The sequence below is a fragment of the Podarcis vaucheri genome (genome assembly GCF_965113315.1).
Source record: "Podarcis vaucheri genome assembly, chromosome: 4".
NCBI lineage: Eukaryota > Metazoa > Chordata > Lepidosauria > Squamata > Lacertidae > Podarcis > Podarcis vaucheri.
This window is the reverse complement of record NC_138762.1, coordinates 8,001,170-8,018,811: the sequence shown is the minus strand read 5'-3', so window position 1 is coordinate 8,018,811 and position 17,642 is coordinate 8,001,170. Positions and strand designations below refer to the sequence as shown.

The window sequence follows — 17,642 nt, the reverse complement described above, 5'->3', positions numbered from 1 at the left end:
TCTAATCTTTCTCCCTGACATGCAAATTTTCTTTCTTTCTTTATTTCTTTCTTCAAAAGAAAGACCCCCCCAAATATATATATTACGAAGGCCTATATTCCTATACATGCACCACAACTTAAAATAGTATCTAACCATCTGCAAAACATGTTCTTATGAAGTGACCCACAAGTTGCCTTTGTTTCTGGTCTTCGGTTTCCTGGATAATTAGTGAACGGAATGAAGCTCCAGCAAAGGCACCTCTCTGCTTTCTTCCACCCGCCAGTCTTAATTTGTGAGGCAATTTTCCCCTCAGGGCAATACGCCACCCTCCCTTGTACTAAGCGTTCGAAGTCTCTCCCGAATGTGGCTATAACCCTATGTGTTGCCGCTAAATGAAATCCAATTATTGGTTCATCCACCAAGTCCTGATTTCAGTCGTCGCTTAAACACAGGCTCTATAGCGAAGGCTCTGGAGACTTCACGATATGCTGATGAGTAATTTTACTTATGACGTTAAGCACTTGTTCCCCCCAATTTGCCACTTTTGTGCATGTCCACCACAGGTGTCTATAGCTGCCCACATGCTCACCAGCACATCAGTGGAGTATGTTTATGCGCATATGGATGTTTACCTGAGGTTAAAGACAATGTCTGCATTATCTTTAGCATTGTTTCTTTGATGCTGGCTGCATTTTCTATGTCCAAGGATGGATGGATGGATGGATGGATGGATAGATTGTGTGAATATTTGGTCCTGTGAGCCCCTTTTTGAAGTGGGGTAGCCCCAATGCACCAGCCTCCTTCCTAAGCCTAAATCTTAATGCTGGTCCTTTTAATGCTGGCTCCCTTTCACAGCCGTGACTCACGGTTGCCTACCAGCCTGAAAGCACTGCTGTGTTCTGATTTGCAGATCGAACATGAGGAAGATTTGTTAGCCGTGGCTCTTTTCCCATCGCTGACCGAGCTGACGTTCCACGGCAACCCTTTCACCACATCGCGCAGTGGTAAAACGAGAACAGCAGCAAACATTTTCTAGTCCCTGTGGTTAGGTAAAGGTAAAGGGGCCCCTGAACATTAGGTCCAGTTGTGACCGACTCTGGGGTTGCGGTGCTCATCTTGCTTTATTGGCTGAGGGAGCCGGCTTACAGCTTCCGGGTCATGTGGCCAGCATGACTAGGCCACTTCTGGCAAACCAGAGCAGCGCATGGAAACGCCGTTTACCTTCCCACCAGAGCGGTACCTATTTATCTACTTGCACTTTGACATGCTTTCGAACTGCTAGGTTGGCAGGAGCAGGGACCGAGCAACGGGAGATCACCCCGTCGCGGGGATTCAAACTGCCGACCTTCTGATTGGCAAGTCCAAGGCTCTGTGGTTTAACCCACAGCGCCACCTGCGTCCCTGTCCCTGTGGTTATAGGCATGAAAATGCCTGCTGTGAAACCTTAGAAACCAGAAGGTGCCTAAATTAGATTTTCTGTGCTCTGAAGATCTCACCTCTTCCTGTGACTAGGAGAGCCAGAATAAAGAGGGCAAAGTCATAAGAAAAAAATCACGTTGCCTCAATCAACACATTTTGTGTAGGTCGCAGAATTCATAGAGTTTGGAGCACTCAGGTGCAAATTTTTAGCCTGCACAGCACTGCTGCAGCTGTCTCCACTCTCTGTGCTGTCTTGTGGTTCCTCTTTGTCGCTAGTCGAAATGCACATGGAAATGAAGCTAATCTATGCAACATAGACCACCCAGTTGCTTAATGACGATTCCCTCCCCCTTTCTTTTCTTCCCTTCCTTTCCAGGTGACCCACCTTTACTCACCAGTTTCCTTCAGAACAAGCTGGGGATTAAAATGGTTCGGAAGAAAATTTTGAAACTGGAAAAGCCACGTATCTTTATACCCAACAAGCCTAGCCGGAAGGTGGGACCCCTTTAGGAAGGTGTTAAGGAAGTCCGTTTCAGAATGGGAAGCTTTTAAACAGAGGTTGGGGGCATAGGAATTCTTTGTGATTCCTGCACTGCAGGGGGTTGGACTAGATGACCGGTGGGTTCCCTTCCAGCTCTACGATTCTGTTGTTGTTTATTGAGGAGAATGGGGGCAAGAGGAAGATGATGTGTCCAGAGGAGGGCAACCAAAATGGTCAAAGGCCTGGAAACGATGCCTTATAAGGAACGGCTAAGGGAGCTGGGCATGTTTAGCCTGGAGAAGAGGAGGTTAAGGGGTGATATGATAGCCATGTTCAAATATATAAAAGGATGTCACATAGAGGAGGGAGAAAGGTTGTTTTCTGCTGCTCCAGAGAAGCGGACACGGAGCAATGGATCCAAACTACAAGAAAGAAGATTCCACCTAAACATGAGGAAGAACTTCCTGACAGTAAGAGCTGTTCGACAGTGGAATTTGCTGCCAAGGAGTGTGGTGGAGTCTCCTCCTTTGGAGGTCTTTAAGCAGAGGCTTGACAACCATATGTCAGGAGTGCTCTGATGGTGTTTCCTGCTTGGCAGGGGGTTGGACTCGATGGCCCTTGTGGTCTATTCCAACTCTATGATTCTATGTTTCCACTGTTGCTCGTCAAGGGCCAAGGAACCTCCCTGCAGCTGAGAGAGACTCACAACCTAAAGATTTGGCTGGCACAGGGAGTTCAGTTTAATATGTGAATTTTAGCTTCTGCCCACCTACTGCTACTCCCCTACAGACCCTCCCAGGTGTTAAGATCAGCAGAGGGGACCCTCTTAGAGTTTCTCCACTCTCAGGCGCAAGCTGGTGGGGGCGGCCTGGGAGAATGCAATCTGTGCCACAGACACTCAGCCATGGAATTCCCTCCCCACAAAGGTGCGCTTGGCAACTTCCTTGCATACCGTAGTTTCCATCATAAGCTGAAGACACGCCTCCTTTCCCTGGCCCCTGACACCTGAAATGTGCATTTTCAGGATCCGACCAATTACTGTGGCGGTCATTTGTTTTAAACTCGTTTTCATATCAAATTGCTATGACCTGCCCTTGGGCCTTAGGATGAATTATTTCATTATTTTTTATTAAATTTGTACGCCACCCATCACCCAAAGGTATCAGGGCGGTTCACAGCATAAAAATACGAGATGAAAACACTAAATACATAATGAAAGCCAGAAGAAAAACATACCAGTAACCCCCAATCCCCCCATCCTGGGTAAGAAACAACAACAACAACCAGTTGTTGTTATTTGGCAACCCAGATCCAAGATCTCATTCCTTCCCTTCCAAAGTCCTGCCTCCTCCTGTTCTGCCAGCGGCAGATGCATCCCCTTCTAGGCTCAGAATAAGGAACTTCTGGACCTTTCAGATTTTGAACTCCCAACTCCCATCCTCCCTGACCCTTGGCTCCTTTGGATGAGGCTGATGGGAGAAGGAGCCTGACCACATCTGGAGGGCCTATGGGTTCCTCCATCCATCTCTTAAGCCCCGAGTTTCCCTGGCCAGCTTCTCATTTTCTCAGCTCTGTTCATTCCCCAAATCTTCCTAAGCATACTCCTCTGCAATGGGAAAAGGGGTGCTGTTTTCTCCCACTGCTTAGTTTCTGAAAAGTGCAACGGTGATTGGGTGCATAGCTGTCAACCGTCCCTTATTTCGCGGGAAACTCCCTTATACTAGCGCCATTTCCCGCTGCTGTCCGGGGTTGATGATGTCCCTTAAATTTCCCGGGTTTCATGCTCACCCAGCTCGGGAGGGAAGCGGTGGCTCAGGGTCCTCCGCCTCGAGAGAGCAAGAGAGAGAGTGCGCACGAGCTGCCGCGTCTCCGTCTCTCCCTTTTCCCCCTCAGGGGCACGTCATGAGGAGACGGGTGGGCAGGCAGCCCCTCTCTTGTGAGACTTCCGCTGCGCTGCCAGGGGAAGCTGGAGGCGGTGGTGGCTGAGGAAGCGGCCTGAGGGAGGAGGAAGAGAAGGGGATGGGGAGGGATGGAGAAGGGCGGTGCTTCAGCGGCTGTGCCGCAACCGCCTCATGCCAGGTTCGCGGGTGAGAGTCTCTCTCCCTCCCTCCCTCCCTCTCTCTCGGGCGGGGAAGGGCCGATGGAACTCCTCGCGCCAGGACGACAGCAGCCCCGACGTGCATAAGCTAAGCAAAATCCCTTATTTGGGCTGCTGATCCCTTATTTTTGAGGCTGTTGGTCCCTTATTTTCAAATCTGTAAGTTGACAGCTATGATTGGGTGGGGTGCAGGAAGAACGACACTTGTGGTTATTTATTTCATGAGGTTTTTGCACCATTTGATTGCAAAACAACGACAAGAAGGCCTTACAAATGTGGAATGTGCACCATGGGGCAGCTGAAATAGTGCCAGCTCTGCTGATTAATGGTTAGGGTTTTAAGAGCTGTAGGTTGCGGCCAGGGATGGGTGCTGGGTTTGGAAAGACAGGAGACTGTTCCGCTGTGGTCCTCCCAGGTCTGGAATGCATCACACCGTGGCCTTCTGTGTCTTTTGCAGGTGAAAGCACAGCTGCCCAAGGTCCAGAAGCGGCCTCAGATGCTAGAAGACCACCTGGAGACCACCTTCTGGCAGCTGTGGACAGGTGCAGATCTGGATCCCAATAGAAGAGCGAGTCTGGATGAACCTCTTCCACCCATCAAGAGATTTTCACTACCGTATAAACCAGAGAAGCCCGTCTTGCCTCTTAAGGAGGAGGAAATATCTGCACCCTCTTCTCTGGAGTGTTGTGTTCGTGATGCTTTGGCAGACCAGCTCTCAGCAGACCAGCTGGAAGACGTTCCTGAAGGCCAGTCTTCGCTAGCTGACTTAGTGTTTGGAAGTGTTGCGTCCACTCAACCTCCTGTGGAGCAGCTCCCACCTGAACCTCTCCCACCAGAAGAGAATCTGCCTGAACCCAGCCCTCTGACCACAGCTCCTTCAAAGGGACAAGAGTTGCCCGGGAGGCCTCAGTTCATCTCATTGTCTTTGCCGGGGCAGGACCACGGTGCTCCGGTCCCTCCTCCCAACTCACCTTTGCCTTTGCAAGAGCAGGGTCTCTCCGAAGGTCCTCCAGCAGAACCAGATCGACTGAGGCCGTTCCCACCCCGCAGCTCGCTTTTGCCAGGACGAAGTAGATCAGAACCTCTTCCACCAGCTCATTCTCCCGCAGGGGAGCAGGACTTGTCCGGGTCTCCAGCCAGATCCCTGTCGGTGGGACAGGGCTTTCCTGATTCCTCTCCACCAGCTGGACCGCCAGCAGTGGAGGGTGATCACCCGGAACCCACCCCACCAGCCAGCTCAGCTCCCCAAGGACTGGATTTGCCAGAACTTGTCCCAGCTACTAGATCAACCTCCGCAGGTCCACCGGGGATTCTCCTGCCAACCACTTCTCCTGCAGAAGGTCAAGATCAGGTGGAGCCAACTCTGCCACACAGTTCAGCTTCCGAAAGTTTGCCTGGACCTGCTCCACCACACTTGTCTGGGACTCTCCTGCCAGCCACTTCTCCTCCAGAAGGGCAAGATCAGGTGGAGCCCTCTCAGGACCTGGCAGAACCCATCTCTCCATCGATGCCCCGCTTGGAGGAACCGGCTCCCTCTGAGCCCGTTCCACCACCTGGATCCCCTCCAGCAGAACAAGATCACCTGGAACCTGCTCCACTGCCCAGCTCACCTGCACAAGAGCAGATTCCGCCAGAGCCCGTTCCACCACTTGGATCCCCTCCAGGGGAGCAAGACTTGGCCCAGCCAAGCCCTCCTTCAGCTGAACGGAATCTTTCTTGGACTTCGCAACCAACCGGATCCCCTCCAGGAGGACAGGATCATCTGGAACCCATTCCATCAGCCACCTCACCAGTCCAAGAACCTGACCGATCAGGTTCCGAGCCCCAAGATGGATCAGAGGAAGAGGAGTTTTCAGAATCTCGACCAGCCAGCTTAACTTCTGTGGAATGTGGCCTGTCTGGGTCGTCTTCTAGGGAGCTTTACATGCTCTTTGCCAAAGTCCACTCGAGCACGAAGCCTATTTTTGAAACATATGATAGTCTTTCTAGTGACGGCGAGGTGTTTAGCGGCAGCGGGGAGTTCGTGGAGGCAGAGGAAACAGAATCCATTTTCATGACGCAGGTATGTCAGCTGGCAGTACGCCATGGTATTTAAGCAAGAAATGTTTACCAATGAAGCCATTCTAGAATCCCAACCTGTAGTTTACACTAGACAATGTATCGTCCCAAAACCGGTTTGAAGTCCATATTGCAGGCATCTCCAAACTCGGCCCTCCAGATGTTTTGGGACTACGTATACATATCAAATAGTCCAAATAGGTACCCCTGCCCGTACGGGCCAGTCGTGTCCGACTCTAGGATTGTGTGCCCATCTCACTTAAGAGGCCGGGGGCCAGCGCTGTCCGGAGACACTTCCAGGTCACGTGGCCAGTGTGACGAAGCTGCTCTGGCGAGCCAGCACCAGCGCAGCACACGGAAACGCCGTTTACCTTCCCGCTATAATGCGGTACCTATTTATCTACTTGCACTTAGGGGTGCTTTCGAACTGCTAGGTGGGCAGGAGCTGGGACCGTAAGACGGGAGCTCACCCCGCCGCGGGGATTCGAACCGCAGACCATATGATCGGCAAGCCCTAGGTTTTACCCACAGCGCCACCTGTGTCCCTCTAGTCCAAATATTCTGCCTAAATTATATAAAAAAAATGTTGGGACTTCCCATGCTTCACGTTTGAGGGGGGCACTGATCATCTCATATCTCTGCTGCCTTGAATAGTCTTTCCAATAGTTCCTTTAAATCTTCCTGTTGTTAACCTTCCTTCTTTCATGGCCTCTGAGTTGTTTCCACAAGCGAGTTGAAATAAGCAATGATATGTTTCTGTGTGGGTTTTGTGTATGACTCTCACATACCTCCATTTGTGTCTTGGGTCTGAAGGTGGACGAGGAGTCTGGTCCCCTGCCGAAGACTGAAAGGGTGGCATCCCCACGTAAGATGTCAGGCAAAGGAAAAAGGCAAGCCCAGCCAGTCCCCGAAAAATACAAGGGTTATGAAGAGCTGCTCGGCGGAGACCCTGGCGCGGATTTCGTTGACCCAGTGGGTGAGTTGACCTGGGACTGCTGGAAATGTCAAGTGCAGGCTTTGACCTTCCTTGTTCCAGTTGACAAAAGGATCTTGGCTGGGGCCCATGGTTGAACTTTCCTCTCCCATCACACAGAGCTACCATCTAACTTTTGCAAAGGTCCACCTGTCTCTGCATTGTCTACACTGCATGGGCCCTCAAGATTCACCTAGTGTATGTACTCACGTTTTTAAAAATGCACATCTATTTCTTGAAGTCACTCTGTACTCTCTGCATTGATCTGTGTTTCGGGTGCTGAGTTGCTGTGTGTAAAATGAAGCTCTGTGGTCCCCGTTCACTAGAATGGTAAATCTAAAAACAACTACAGTGGTGCCTCGGCTTTCGGACGTCTCCGTTGATGAACATTTCGGTTTTTGAATGCCGTAAACCTGCAAGTAAACGCTTCGGTTTTCAAACACACCTTGGAAGTCGAACATCGAATTTTCCGTATTGTGTTTTCGGTTTTCGAATGTTTCAGAACTCGAATGGTCTTCTGGACCATTTGATAACCGATCTACCACTGTATAACTTTCCCCCTTTTTGGATAAAGTGGATTAAATTTGCAGGCCACTTCAGAGTGGATTAAGCCTCCCCAATTGCAGAGGAGAAAAGGTTCAGGGCTTTCTGTTGGGGGAGTAAAAGGGATTCATTTCCCTTCATAATCTTGTATGGGGAGGGGGGAGCAGGGGGTCAGTCGTCTTTTGCTCTTTCCCACCCTAACATAATTCAGAAATAGATGGGTGGTGTATCTTATTGCTTGTTGCTTATTTTAAAGAGCTTTGTGGTGTCGTGGTGGAATTTATTTTCTAGTTGGATTCCTGAGAGATCTTCTAAACAGGGTTTACGTTAACATGGTTCCCACCCCCAATTTCCCCTCTGCTCCCGTTTTTATTTCATCCAGGAATACAGCAAAATGTCCAAGCTCTGGAGAAGGCGCTCCGATATCCCCGTGTGTACCGCGAGTCAAAGGCCAGGCTGGACAGCTACCAGAAGCCTTATGTGCCTGCAGAGAAAAAGGTACTGTATTTTTCGCCCCATAAGACGCACCAGACCATAAGACGCACCTAGTTTTTAGAGGAGGAAAGGGGAAAACCCCCTTTTTTGGAGGATCAGCTCAAAGTTGTGCAGCTTACTTTGCAAAGGAAAAAAAAAATCTTGTTTTTATGGGGTTCAGCTCACAGTTCTGCAGCTTCTTTAGGAAAAGAAAGGGTGCCGTTTCTACTGTTTCCAGACAGATAATCTAATCAGCCAGTCTCATGTCGCTGGGTAAACAAACAGCCTCCGTATGCAGAACATTCAAGAATGGAGGCCTGGGCAAGGGCCGGGGCAGGAAAGGGAGCCAGCGATCAACCACACATCACTCCATAAGACGCACATACATTCCCCCTTACTTTTTAGGAGGAAAAAGGTGCGTCTTATAGAGCGAAAAATACGGTAAATGGTATCTAGGGAAGTAAAACTCTTGCCTCTAGACCTGGGAGGTTGGAGCTCAAACTTCTGCTCAGGGGAGGGGTGTTTGGCAAACGGTTCCCTCTGTGCCTCAGTCCCCTATCTGTAAAATGGGAAGATAAAAAGGGGGGCGTGTTGTCGAATGAACAAGCACATCAAGAAAGCGCTTTGTGAAATACTTTGCAAAATATCGATGCTAAATTGTACTGGGATCACCCTCTAGATTAGTGACTTCCAAACTTTTCGGAGCCACCCCCCCCCCCTTTAGGTTCCGAAAACTCACTGCCCGTCTCCATTACTGTACCCTATAAAAAGCAATATGCAGAATAGCACTAAGGAAGATGACAACAGAGGCGGATTTAGCGGGACAGAATGGAATGGAATGTAGAATGGAAGGCGGGGGGAGGCACAGATTTTTGCGCTGCTCTGGTTTCTCCAGAAGCGGCTTAGTCCTGCTGGCCACATGACCTGGAAAAACTGTCTGCGGACAAACGCTGGCTCCCTTGGCCTGAAGGTGAGATGAGCGCCGCAACCCCAGAGTCATTCGTGACTGGACTTAACTGTCAGGGGTCCTTTACCTTTATTTAAGGTTGCAGCGTGGAGCATGAAGGGCTGGCAGACAGACACAACACCCTCCAGGATGCTCATTTGCATTCCTCCCTCCTCTCCTGCCCCCCCCCAAAGCAGACACTGGGCATTCCGTGGCCCCTGAGCATGCTCAGTCCTCATTCAGCTGCCTCATTGTTTTTTTAGCACTCCCCCCCCCCCCCATTTTGGCTATACAGTGGTAGCTCGGGTTAAGTACTTAATTCATTCCGGAGGTCCGTTCTTAACCTGAAACTGTTCTTAACCTGAAGCACCACTTTAGCTAATGGGGCCTCCTGCTGCTTCCGCGCTGCCAGAACACGATTTATGTTCTCATCCTGAAGCAAAGTTCTTAACCCGAGGTACTATTTCTGGGTTAGCGGAGTCTGTAGCCTGAAGCGTCTGTAACCTGAGGTACCACTGTGTAAGGATCGGCCCGCACTCCTGAGCATCACCAATAGAGGGAACGGTAAGTAAAGATGCGGGGATTGTGCGCGGCCTTCTCATTTTGATCTGCTTTCTGTGCAGGCCTTGAGTGTCCGTCCGCCACCAGCTGAAAAGACCCGGCTGCAGAAGCTGGAAGAAATCCTCCTGAAGATGCGCAACCCCACAAATATCATACAGATGCCGCTAGGTATTTATTTATTTCATAAAATTAACGCACCACTTGCTTGCAGAAAGAAAGGAGAAACCTCTGAGCAGATTACAAACAAGGTAATGCAACAAACGGATCAGTGAGAAAAATTAAGAAAAATGAGCAACACTTAGTTCTGTTGGTGGGGGACGTGGGTGACGCTGTGGTCTAAACCACTGAACCTCTTGGACTTGCCGATCAGAAGGTCAGTGGTTCGAATCCCTGCAACGGAGTGAGCTCCCGTTGCTCTCACCCAGCTCCTGCCAACCTAGCAGTTCGAAAGCACGTAAAATGTGCAAGTAGATCAATAGGTACCGCTCCGGTGGGAAGGTAAACAGCATTTCCGTGCACTGCTCTGGTTCGCCAGAAGCGGCTTAGTCATGCTGGCCACATGACCCGGAAGAAAAAGCGGACAAACACTGGCTCCCTCGGCCAGTAAAGCTAGATGAGCGTCGCAACCCCAGAGTCATTCATGACTGGACTTAACTGTCAGTGGTCCTTTACCTTTTTTAGCTCTGTTGGTTAGAAGGTGGTGCTGAGAATGCCAGGGCTGCAGGTTCGATCCCCGTTTGGGGTAGCTGCCCTTTCCTGCTTTGCAGGGAGGTTGGACTGAATGACCCTCAGGGTCCCTTCCAACTCCACGATTCTATGAAACCTTCTGAAAAGTTAAAACAAAAATAGACTAAGAGATTAAGACTCACACAGCAACGCTAGCCTGTTTTCCATCTAACCTCCCTTGCTCCTCTCTCAGCTGGCAGAAGAAGAATACAGTGGTACCTCGGGTTAAGTACTTAATTCATTCCGGAGGTCCGTTCTTAACCTGGAACCGTTCTTAACCTGAAGCACCACTTTAGCTAATGGGGCCTCCTGCTGCCGCTGCGCTACCAGAGCACAATTTCTGTTCTCGTCCTGAAGCAAAGTTCTTAACCCGAGGTACTATTTCTGGGTTAGCGGAGTCTGTAACTTGAAGCGTCTGTAACCTGAAGCGTCTGTAACACAAGGTACCACTGTACATTATGCAAATGCAATGAAAAACAGAGCTGCCTGCCTGCAGTTTGGTTCTGTTAATAAGAACACCAGAGCCTGCTGGACTGAGCCAATGGCCCATCGAATGCAGAATCCTGTTCTCACACTGGCCAACCAGATGCCTGTGGGAAACTGGCAAGCAGGATCCGAGCAAAAGGGTCCTCTCCCCTGCTGTGGTTTCCAGCAACCGGGATTCAGAAGGATCACTGCTTCCAGCTGTGGAAGCAGAGGAGAGTCACCGTGGCTGGTAGCCAATAGCTCTCCATGCATTTGTATAATCATCCTCCAAAGCCATCCCAGCTGGTGGCCATCATTACCTCCTGTGGGAGTTCCATAGTTTAGCCATGCGCGGCATGAAGAGGCCCTTTCTTTCCCGTGTGCTTTGCAGTGTGCATCCTGCGGAGGAAGAAGGACAACTGGCGCGAGTACCGGCAGGCCCTGGCGATGCTGAAGGAGTTCCGGAAGGAGTATAAAGCGGCCGTGGCCAGCTGCAACAAGCAGGTCGAGTCCAAAGCCATTAGTAAGAAGGGTACCAGCGCAGAGGGGACGAGTCAAAACTTGATGCTCGAGGGTCTCCCGGAGGCCGAGGTGGGTGGGCAGCCGCTTGAAGAATCCTCGGTCCCTACGGAGGAGAAAGGATTTTCTCCACCCAATCTGAAGAAAGCTCAATTTAAACCGGACTGCTGAAGAACCTCCTCTTTTTACAAGGCGTAGAGCTATTTGCCGTATTTTCCGGAGAGCCCCTTGTCCTAGGAGGCCATAGTGGTGTAACTAGCAACCATAGGAACGGAGGTTACCTACTTCCAAAACCCTCTGCGAAGGTTTGACCCGCTCAGGGTTACAGGCTAAGAGTAGTTCAGGCTCCACTTCAGTGCAGATGTTCAGAAGCGCAACAGAAAACCGACGGGAACCGCTAGGCGCACTCCGAAAGGCTGTTTCAGGATGCAGTTCCCATCTAAATCATGAGACTTGAACCCGGGCAGCCGCCGCAAAAGCAGTGAAATAAATGTGTCATGTGGGCCTCCGGTTTTATCAAATGACTACGGCCTAAGTCCCCCCCTTTTACAATTGTTCAGATGGAAGAACCTTGGTAGAATCTGTTGGGAGAGGGAAAGAAGTCATGCCAAGACAGCTTTCCATAGAAGCAGTGACTGGCACAGAAAGGCTTTGTCACACTTCCAGTGCCTTATTGTAAGACCCCAATTGCCCATGTAGTTTGCTAGACATTTCCCCACTTCCCTTCTGCTTGCCCCAAACCAGGGGTGTCGGTAAAAGGGCATGTTGTCCCTTGCACACTTCTTTTGCTTTGCAGGTTTAAATTGCTCCCGACACCTCACGACCGCTTGCCCTCTTTCCTTTCCCCTTAGGCTGTGGCTCTAGGGGGAAAAAAAAGTAATTAAATATTTAATCCTTAAGGTAATTGTGCAGTTAATATTCTGCTTTACGTACCCGGTAATACTTCACAATCCACTCTCTGAGCTCGAAGAGAATTGGCATTTGCAGATGTGGTCTTTTCAGATCAGTTAGCTAAACCACCCAGTAGCAATTCATGGGCCAAACCTCGCTGTTTCTTTTACCAAGGCAGAATTCCCTCTTAAGACCACCCGAGGTTAAAAGGGCAACCACTTAAATTAGTACAGTTCTGCAGGGAGGGAAGGAGCAATGGCCACCCCAGCGGCAGTCTATCATGTACACACAGGACCCCACCTCAGTCCCATTCTTCCTCATAGTCCAGACTTCCGAGTCCCATGGCTTTTTTCCCATGAGCTCAGGCAGAATGGCTTGGCTTCCTCACACCGTAATGTTTTCTCTAGATTCAAGCACTTCTCTTTTGCCCATGCATCGGAATACCTGCAACTCATTCCCTGAGCATGTACATGGAGCATGAAGGCACATGCCCAGAGATCAGTTTGGCCTGTTTCCTCTGTGAGCCCCCTCTCTGGAGCATGAAGCACATCTCTCAGATCAAAATCTATTTTTGTTGCACAGAACTCTCTAAAATTCCTTGAAACCCAAGCTAGTCTGGGGCTGCATTCTACCTTGTTGGTACAGTGGGACTACTAGACAAGAGGCAGGGCACAAATTTTTGCATACGTAGGCTGCTGAGTGTGCATTTAAGTAGCCCTTGGAAAATTCTAAGAAACTTGTAAGTAGATAGAAGAAATAAAAGCATTTCTAAAGAAGTGTTAAAATCACCACTGCTGGATCAGCGTGGAAGATGGGCCAAGTCCCCCCCCCCCACTTCCAATTTATCTGACTGCTAGTTAAGTATTGATCCTTGTTCAGGGTGGCAACGTAGGTAAAGCTACGCTAAAGGGGGTTGTGGCTGAATAACTACAAAAATGATCCACTCTCCAGTCATTTCTTGGTCAACTCAACTATCTTATTATAGGTGGAGGGGCTTGTCAAAGAGGGAGATTGAGGAAAGCATGCAATTTCATTGTGTTAGAATCTGTAGCTGGGTTGGGTTAAAGGACATCAATTTATTTATTTTTACTGTTGCAAATCCCCTTCCCCCACCCCCCAAAATCCATTTCTAAGAACTTAGTGAGGGAGACTTGTGTACCTTTACCCATAAAGACAGACACACACATTCGTTTCTCAGTAAACAGATTTGTTTTATCAAAAAATCTGATGAAGCCACAGTGATTCAGTTGCGATCTCCAAAATGATGCTTTGTCTTGTACTGCACTGGTTTTCAGGTAGCCAGCGGAGGATACACACCAAAGCACAAAATGATTTAAAGCATACTGGGGGGGGGGGCGTGTTGAGAGAAGGGAATTAGATAAATGCAGCAACATCAATTTTTCTGGGAACAGTCTGACAGTAAACACCAGTAGAACCTAGCTTACACAAAATCCCACCAATGGTAACCAAAAAAAAAAAGTGTTTTCTTTGTTTGCATAGTGGATAGCTAATTCTATACCTGCTTGCAGTGTTTGAAATAGTTGGAAAAGGAACAATGTTTTCCATCAAGATTCCTAGTAACACAACATTTAGGAAGATGGGTTGATGGACTTTCACATCCAGTCAGTTCTTGGGCAAGGAATGTTACTTTGAAGCGACTGCATCTGGTCCTCTCCGAGAGCTGAAACTGGTTTTGGGTGGCACCTTCCTGAAGGCAAGGCTGCCTTAATCCACCGGTAAAGATGAAAATCAAGATGCCAGCGTGATCCTTTTTAAAGCCCAACAAGAAGCGTTGCAGGTGCTCGTTGAAGCAATGTCCAGGTTTGTTTTTTGTCCTTTTTTTTGGGGGGGGGAATCAATGCGTTCTAGAAAGTCTTTAAGGCTTGTACTTTCCTCTTCCTTTGCCTTCATTGAGAGAACTTCAACAAAGTGCTTGGGTTTGACCTGTAGTCCGTGACATGCCCCACAATACATTTGAAGAGAAAGAATACTGACAGTTATATAATAAAATGCAATACAATCATCGTACAAAATCCAATCTTTTGGCACTTTCCCCATCTTCGCTATTTCCACCAACATCCATAATCAAATGAAGAACTTGCATCGCTCCCTTCTCCAAACAGGGATATCCAAGAGGGTCAGAGCGGATTTTCAGGGTCAGATTGTGTCTTTGGCAGCTGCATTCATTCACCCACTGTCAAGATCTCTACACCCCCTCCCACCCCCTGGGGGCCACGAGGAAGTGCCATAGAGCCGTGCAGCCCACTTGACCAGCCAACTGAGCTATAAACAGAACCCCGTTTTTAAACCTCATCAGGAACCAGAAGTCTGACAAAGGCAAGAGCAGGTAAGCAGGAAGTTCACACCCGCTGACATTTATGGCAAGACACTCTTTGACCTCCGTGACAGGCCCAACGGTAGTGCTCTCCTTGATAAGTAGGCAAGCCTGGGTCAGTTTCTGACCAAATGAGGGCAGATCTCTCAAAGGCAAGGAAAACACAAAAACTCTGGGCACGCTTTTAGGCAACCAACCTTGCAAGATTAAGGCCCCCCACATCTATCTAGACTAAAGGGCCTCGTTAATACATTCAGTAGCCTATAGGCTCATATGTCCAAAGAGATTAGTGTTTGGCATCAGGTCGGCCAGAACCTTGGGCAAAAGCACTCTAGTAGTAGTTTGCCCTACCTAAGGGATCAGTTTAGAGGATGTAAGGGCTACACAGCTACCTCTTGTCAGATTACATCCCTGCAGTGTTCATCGCCACATCCCCCACTAGTTAATGACGCATGGCGGGGAGGTTCACAGCCATGACTTCATCTACTAAGTGATCTCTCGCTCACACACATGTACACACACACACACGCAAGAGACTTGTTTGGCCTCCTACTCCTGAATCTTGTTCACGTCCTGAAACAGTCGTGTCTGCGTTCCATACACACCCCTCTTCCGGAATGCCTGCATTTGAAACACCAAGCTGAGGCTGCTCGCCCACTGAACAGATCCACTTGCAGAATGTGCTCCGGTTTGGAGCTTCACGCAGCAAAATCGCAGGGGATAATATTGCTCGAAGCTACCAACGTGAGTGACCAAACTGTGGGAGGCAGTGGAAGACAGGAGTGCCTGGCGTGCTCTGGTCCATGGGGCCACGAAGAGTCGGACACAACTAAACAACAAATATTGCGCCTTGTACCTACTTCCAGACCTTGCCCTGTATTACAAGAGCATATAGCAGATCTCTGTTTGCAAGAGGGCTAAAGCTCTTGCAACTGGTGTGTTTCCTTCAAAAAGGAGGAAAGTCCCAGAATGCTACTGGGTGCCCCTTAGGCCATAGGGCTACTTAAATGGTCCACTGCTATGTGCAGGTACATTACATTCCTCAGGGTGCTCAGATTGGCTTCGCTTTCCTTCCAAGCGCATAATCAGTCAAAAATCTGGGTTTGTTCCTACATAATTTGTGGAGTTGTCCTTTGTGCCTCTTCTCATGAAATCCTGATGACCCCACAAAGAAAAGTGCAGCCATAGGCAGTCTCTTGTCTGAGACCACATGGACGGCACTAGCCTTTTTCACAGCATATCCTGAAGGAGACCGCTGGTGTGAAGATACCACATGGGTAAAGCTTTGCTTCCCTACCTTTCCCACAGACTGTCAAGACCAAGACCATGCTTTTCCAAATTCTATGGCCTAAGGGCCATATCACACATCTGACTTCGCCATTGCTTCTGCCATCCCAGTTTGCCAACAGGTGTACCTTGAGGGTGCCCTGTGTTTCTGGCACTCACTTAAATCACTTGTACACCCCCAAGGGTGTACTGATCAAAAGTCTAACATCCATGGGTGAAGAGGCCTTCACTCTCACCCATTCATTGTTACCAGTAATGAGACATGGCAGAGTGATATTCTCTGTTGCTCCATGCCAGCCTTAAGCTGGAGCCTTTAGCATTCATCTCCTGCCAGGGCCTGTGGGGTGGAGGGAATGTCACTGGGCCGTAAATGGGTCTTGAGGGCTGAGCCCCTGTAACATGCACCGGGACAACACGGAACAGACAGCCTGACTACCTGTGTGCGGTAGTGCAACAAAAGAACTGGAAATCCACATAGTTCTTCCAGTGATGATCCTAAATTCCCATTAAGAAACATGATCATCAGCTCACCCGAATTATGTTACTCGATGTGCGATCACTTGGAAAAAGTGCTCTACATTCACCAGAGATTATGCTGAAATAAGCATCTGAAGTGAACTCATACTTTCCAAGTTTTTAAGGCCCAATTCTCCTCTGAAGTATCCTTCTAATCCCCTTTTCTTACCAAGGGGCCACATCTTTCCAAAGGGCCTGAAAAGGTCTGGTCTCCATAAGGGTTTCCTTACTGTAATGGCAGTCTTTGGCATGTTGAGAATAATACCGATTGCTCCCAGGTTTTCAGCAAGGAAACACTGCATTTTACATAAGCGTTTTCTGTCTCTAACAGATCAGCAAAATTTAAGGTTGCAATTCTACTCAAGCTTACCAACTATGATAGAATGGTAAGGACCTAAGGAAATGAAGCAAAAGTGAAACCAAAACATATTCTAGTTCTGTTTGCCAGGAAAACAAACCAATTTGGAATTAGTTCAAAGGGTGAGAGCAACACTTTCCTCCACATAGTTTTTTAGAGAATTCTCTTACGTGCCAGATTTGCTTGGTCCAAGCAAGTGTCAAGGCTGATGCTAGACAGTGCAGACCGCAAGAGCTCTGCCCCTCCAGCAAACAGCTGTAGAGAGGAAGTTGCAGGATAATCAAGGAAACTCCGCAAGGCAGAGTTGGAATGAATGAGTCAGCCTGGAAGACAGGTGGGGGTAGCTCTCTTGCCAGTGATCCAGGAAGCCTTGAGAAGAGTATGCCAAGTTTTAGCTTCCCACCTCCAAAGGGATACAGCAGCACAACACAGAAACCTGGGTCTACAAGTGACTGTTGAAGTGCTAAGCGCATTTTTAAACTGCAACCTGTTTTTAGAGATTACAAGTTTCCACCCACTGAGAGCTGCTTTGGCTCTAACCATACTAGGGTGATGTACTTATAGACTATTTACTCTGTATTTCACCTTTTGTGGCTTTCAACTTTTCTTGAGCAGCAAACCCAGAAGCCTCAATGTCAATCTATCATGCTACGTAGTTCAAAAGGGCTTAAAAACACCTACTCCTAGTGTGGGACAAACCTGGCTGATTGCAGTGGCCACTTCTGAAGTCATCATGAGTCAACTTATCCTCTTCAAATTCTTACGACAAACAGGCTTGTGAAAAGCCTATCTGATACAGCAAAACAAAACAAAAAACAAACCTCTGCAGCACACTAGGAAACAAGCGTTGCTGAAGAGGTTGTAAATATGACACACTTCCACATGTGGAAACTTTAACTTGCTGACCAAGTGAGCACTGGTGAGGGCAGGTGTCCAGAAAATAGTACCAACACCACCTATCTCCAATTCAAAACCCACTTTAAATGGGACAGTTTAGTCATCTGCATTGG

At 48.8% G+C, this 17,642-nt stretch overlaps 1 protein-coding gene and 1 long non-coding RNA gene across 3 annotated transcripts in view; one reads left to right on the top strand and one right to left on the bottom strand.

Moving 5' to 3' along the window:
* The window catches only part of XRRA1 (X-ray radiation resistance associated 1), a 35,587-nt gene extending 23,818 nt beyond the window's left edge, over positions 1-11,769 (top strand). For both annotated transcript variants that reach the window (XM_082219002.1, XM_082219003.1), the window contains 7 exons: positions 893-986; positions 1,778-1,896; positions 4,438-6,042; positions 6,852-7,014; positions 7,937-8,052; positions 9,598-9,703; positions 11,118-11,769. In XM_082219002.1, the coding sequence (XP_082075128.1) occupies positions 893-986; positions 1,778-1,896; positions 4,438-6,042; positions 6,852-7,014; positions 7,937-8,052; positions 9,598-9,703; positions 11,118-11,416 (2,502 nt within the window). In that variant the 3' untranslated portion in view covers positions 11,417-11,769. The remainder of the gene's footprint in view (positions 1-892; positions 987-1,777; positions 1,897-4,437; positions 6,043-6,851; positions 7,015-7,936; positions 8,053-9,597; positions 9,704-11,117) is intronic.
* Positions 11,770-13,326: 1,557 nt separating this feature from the next.
* On the bottom strand, positions 13,327-16,642 carry LOC309530628. Its single transcript, XR_014218785.1, has 2 exons — positions 14,403-16,642; positions 13,327-14,342 (listed from the first exon to the last, which is right to left on the bottom strand). It is a non-coding gene; the product is annotated as an uncharacterized lncRNA (long non-coding RNA).
* Between the last annotated feature and the right edge of the window lie 1,000 nt (positions 16,643-17,642).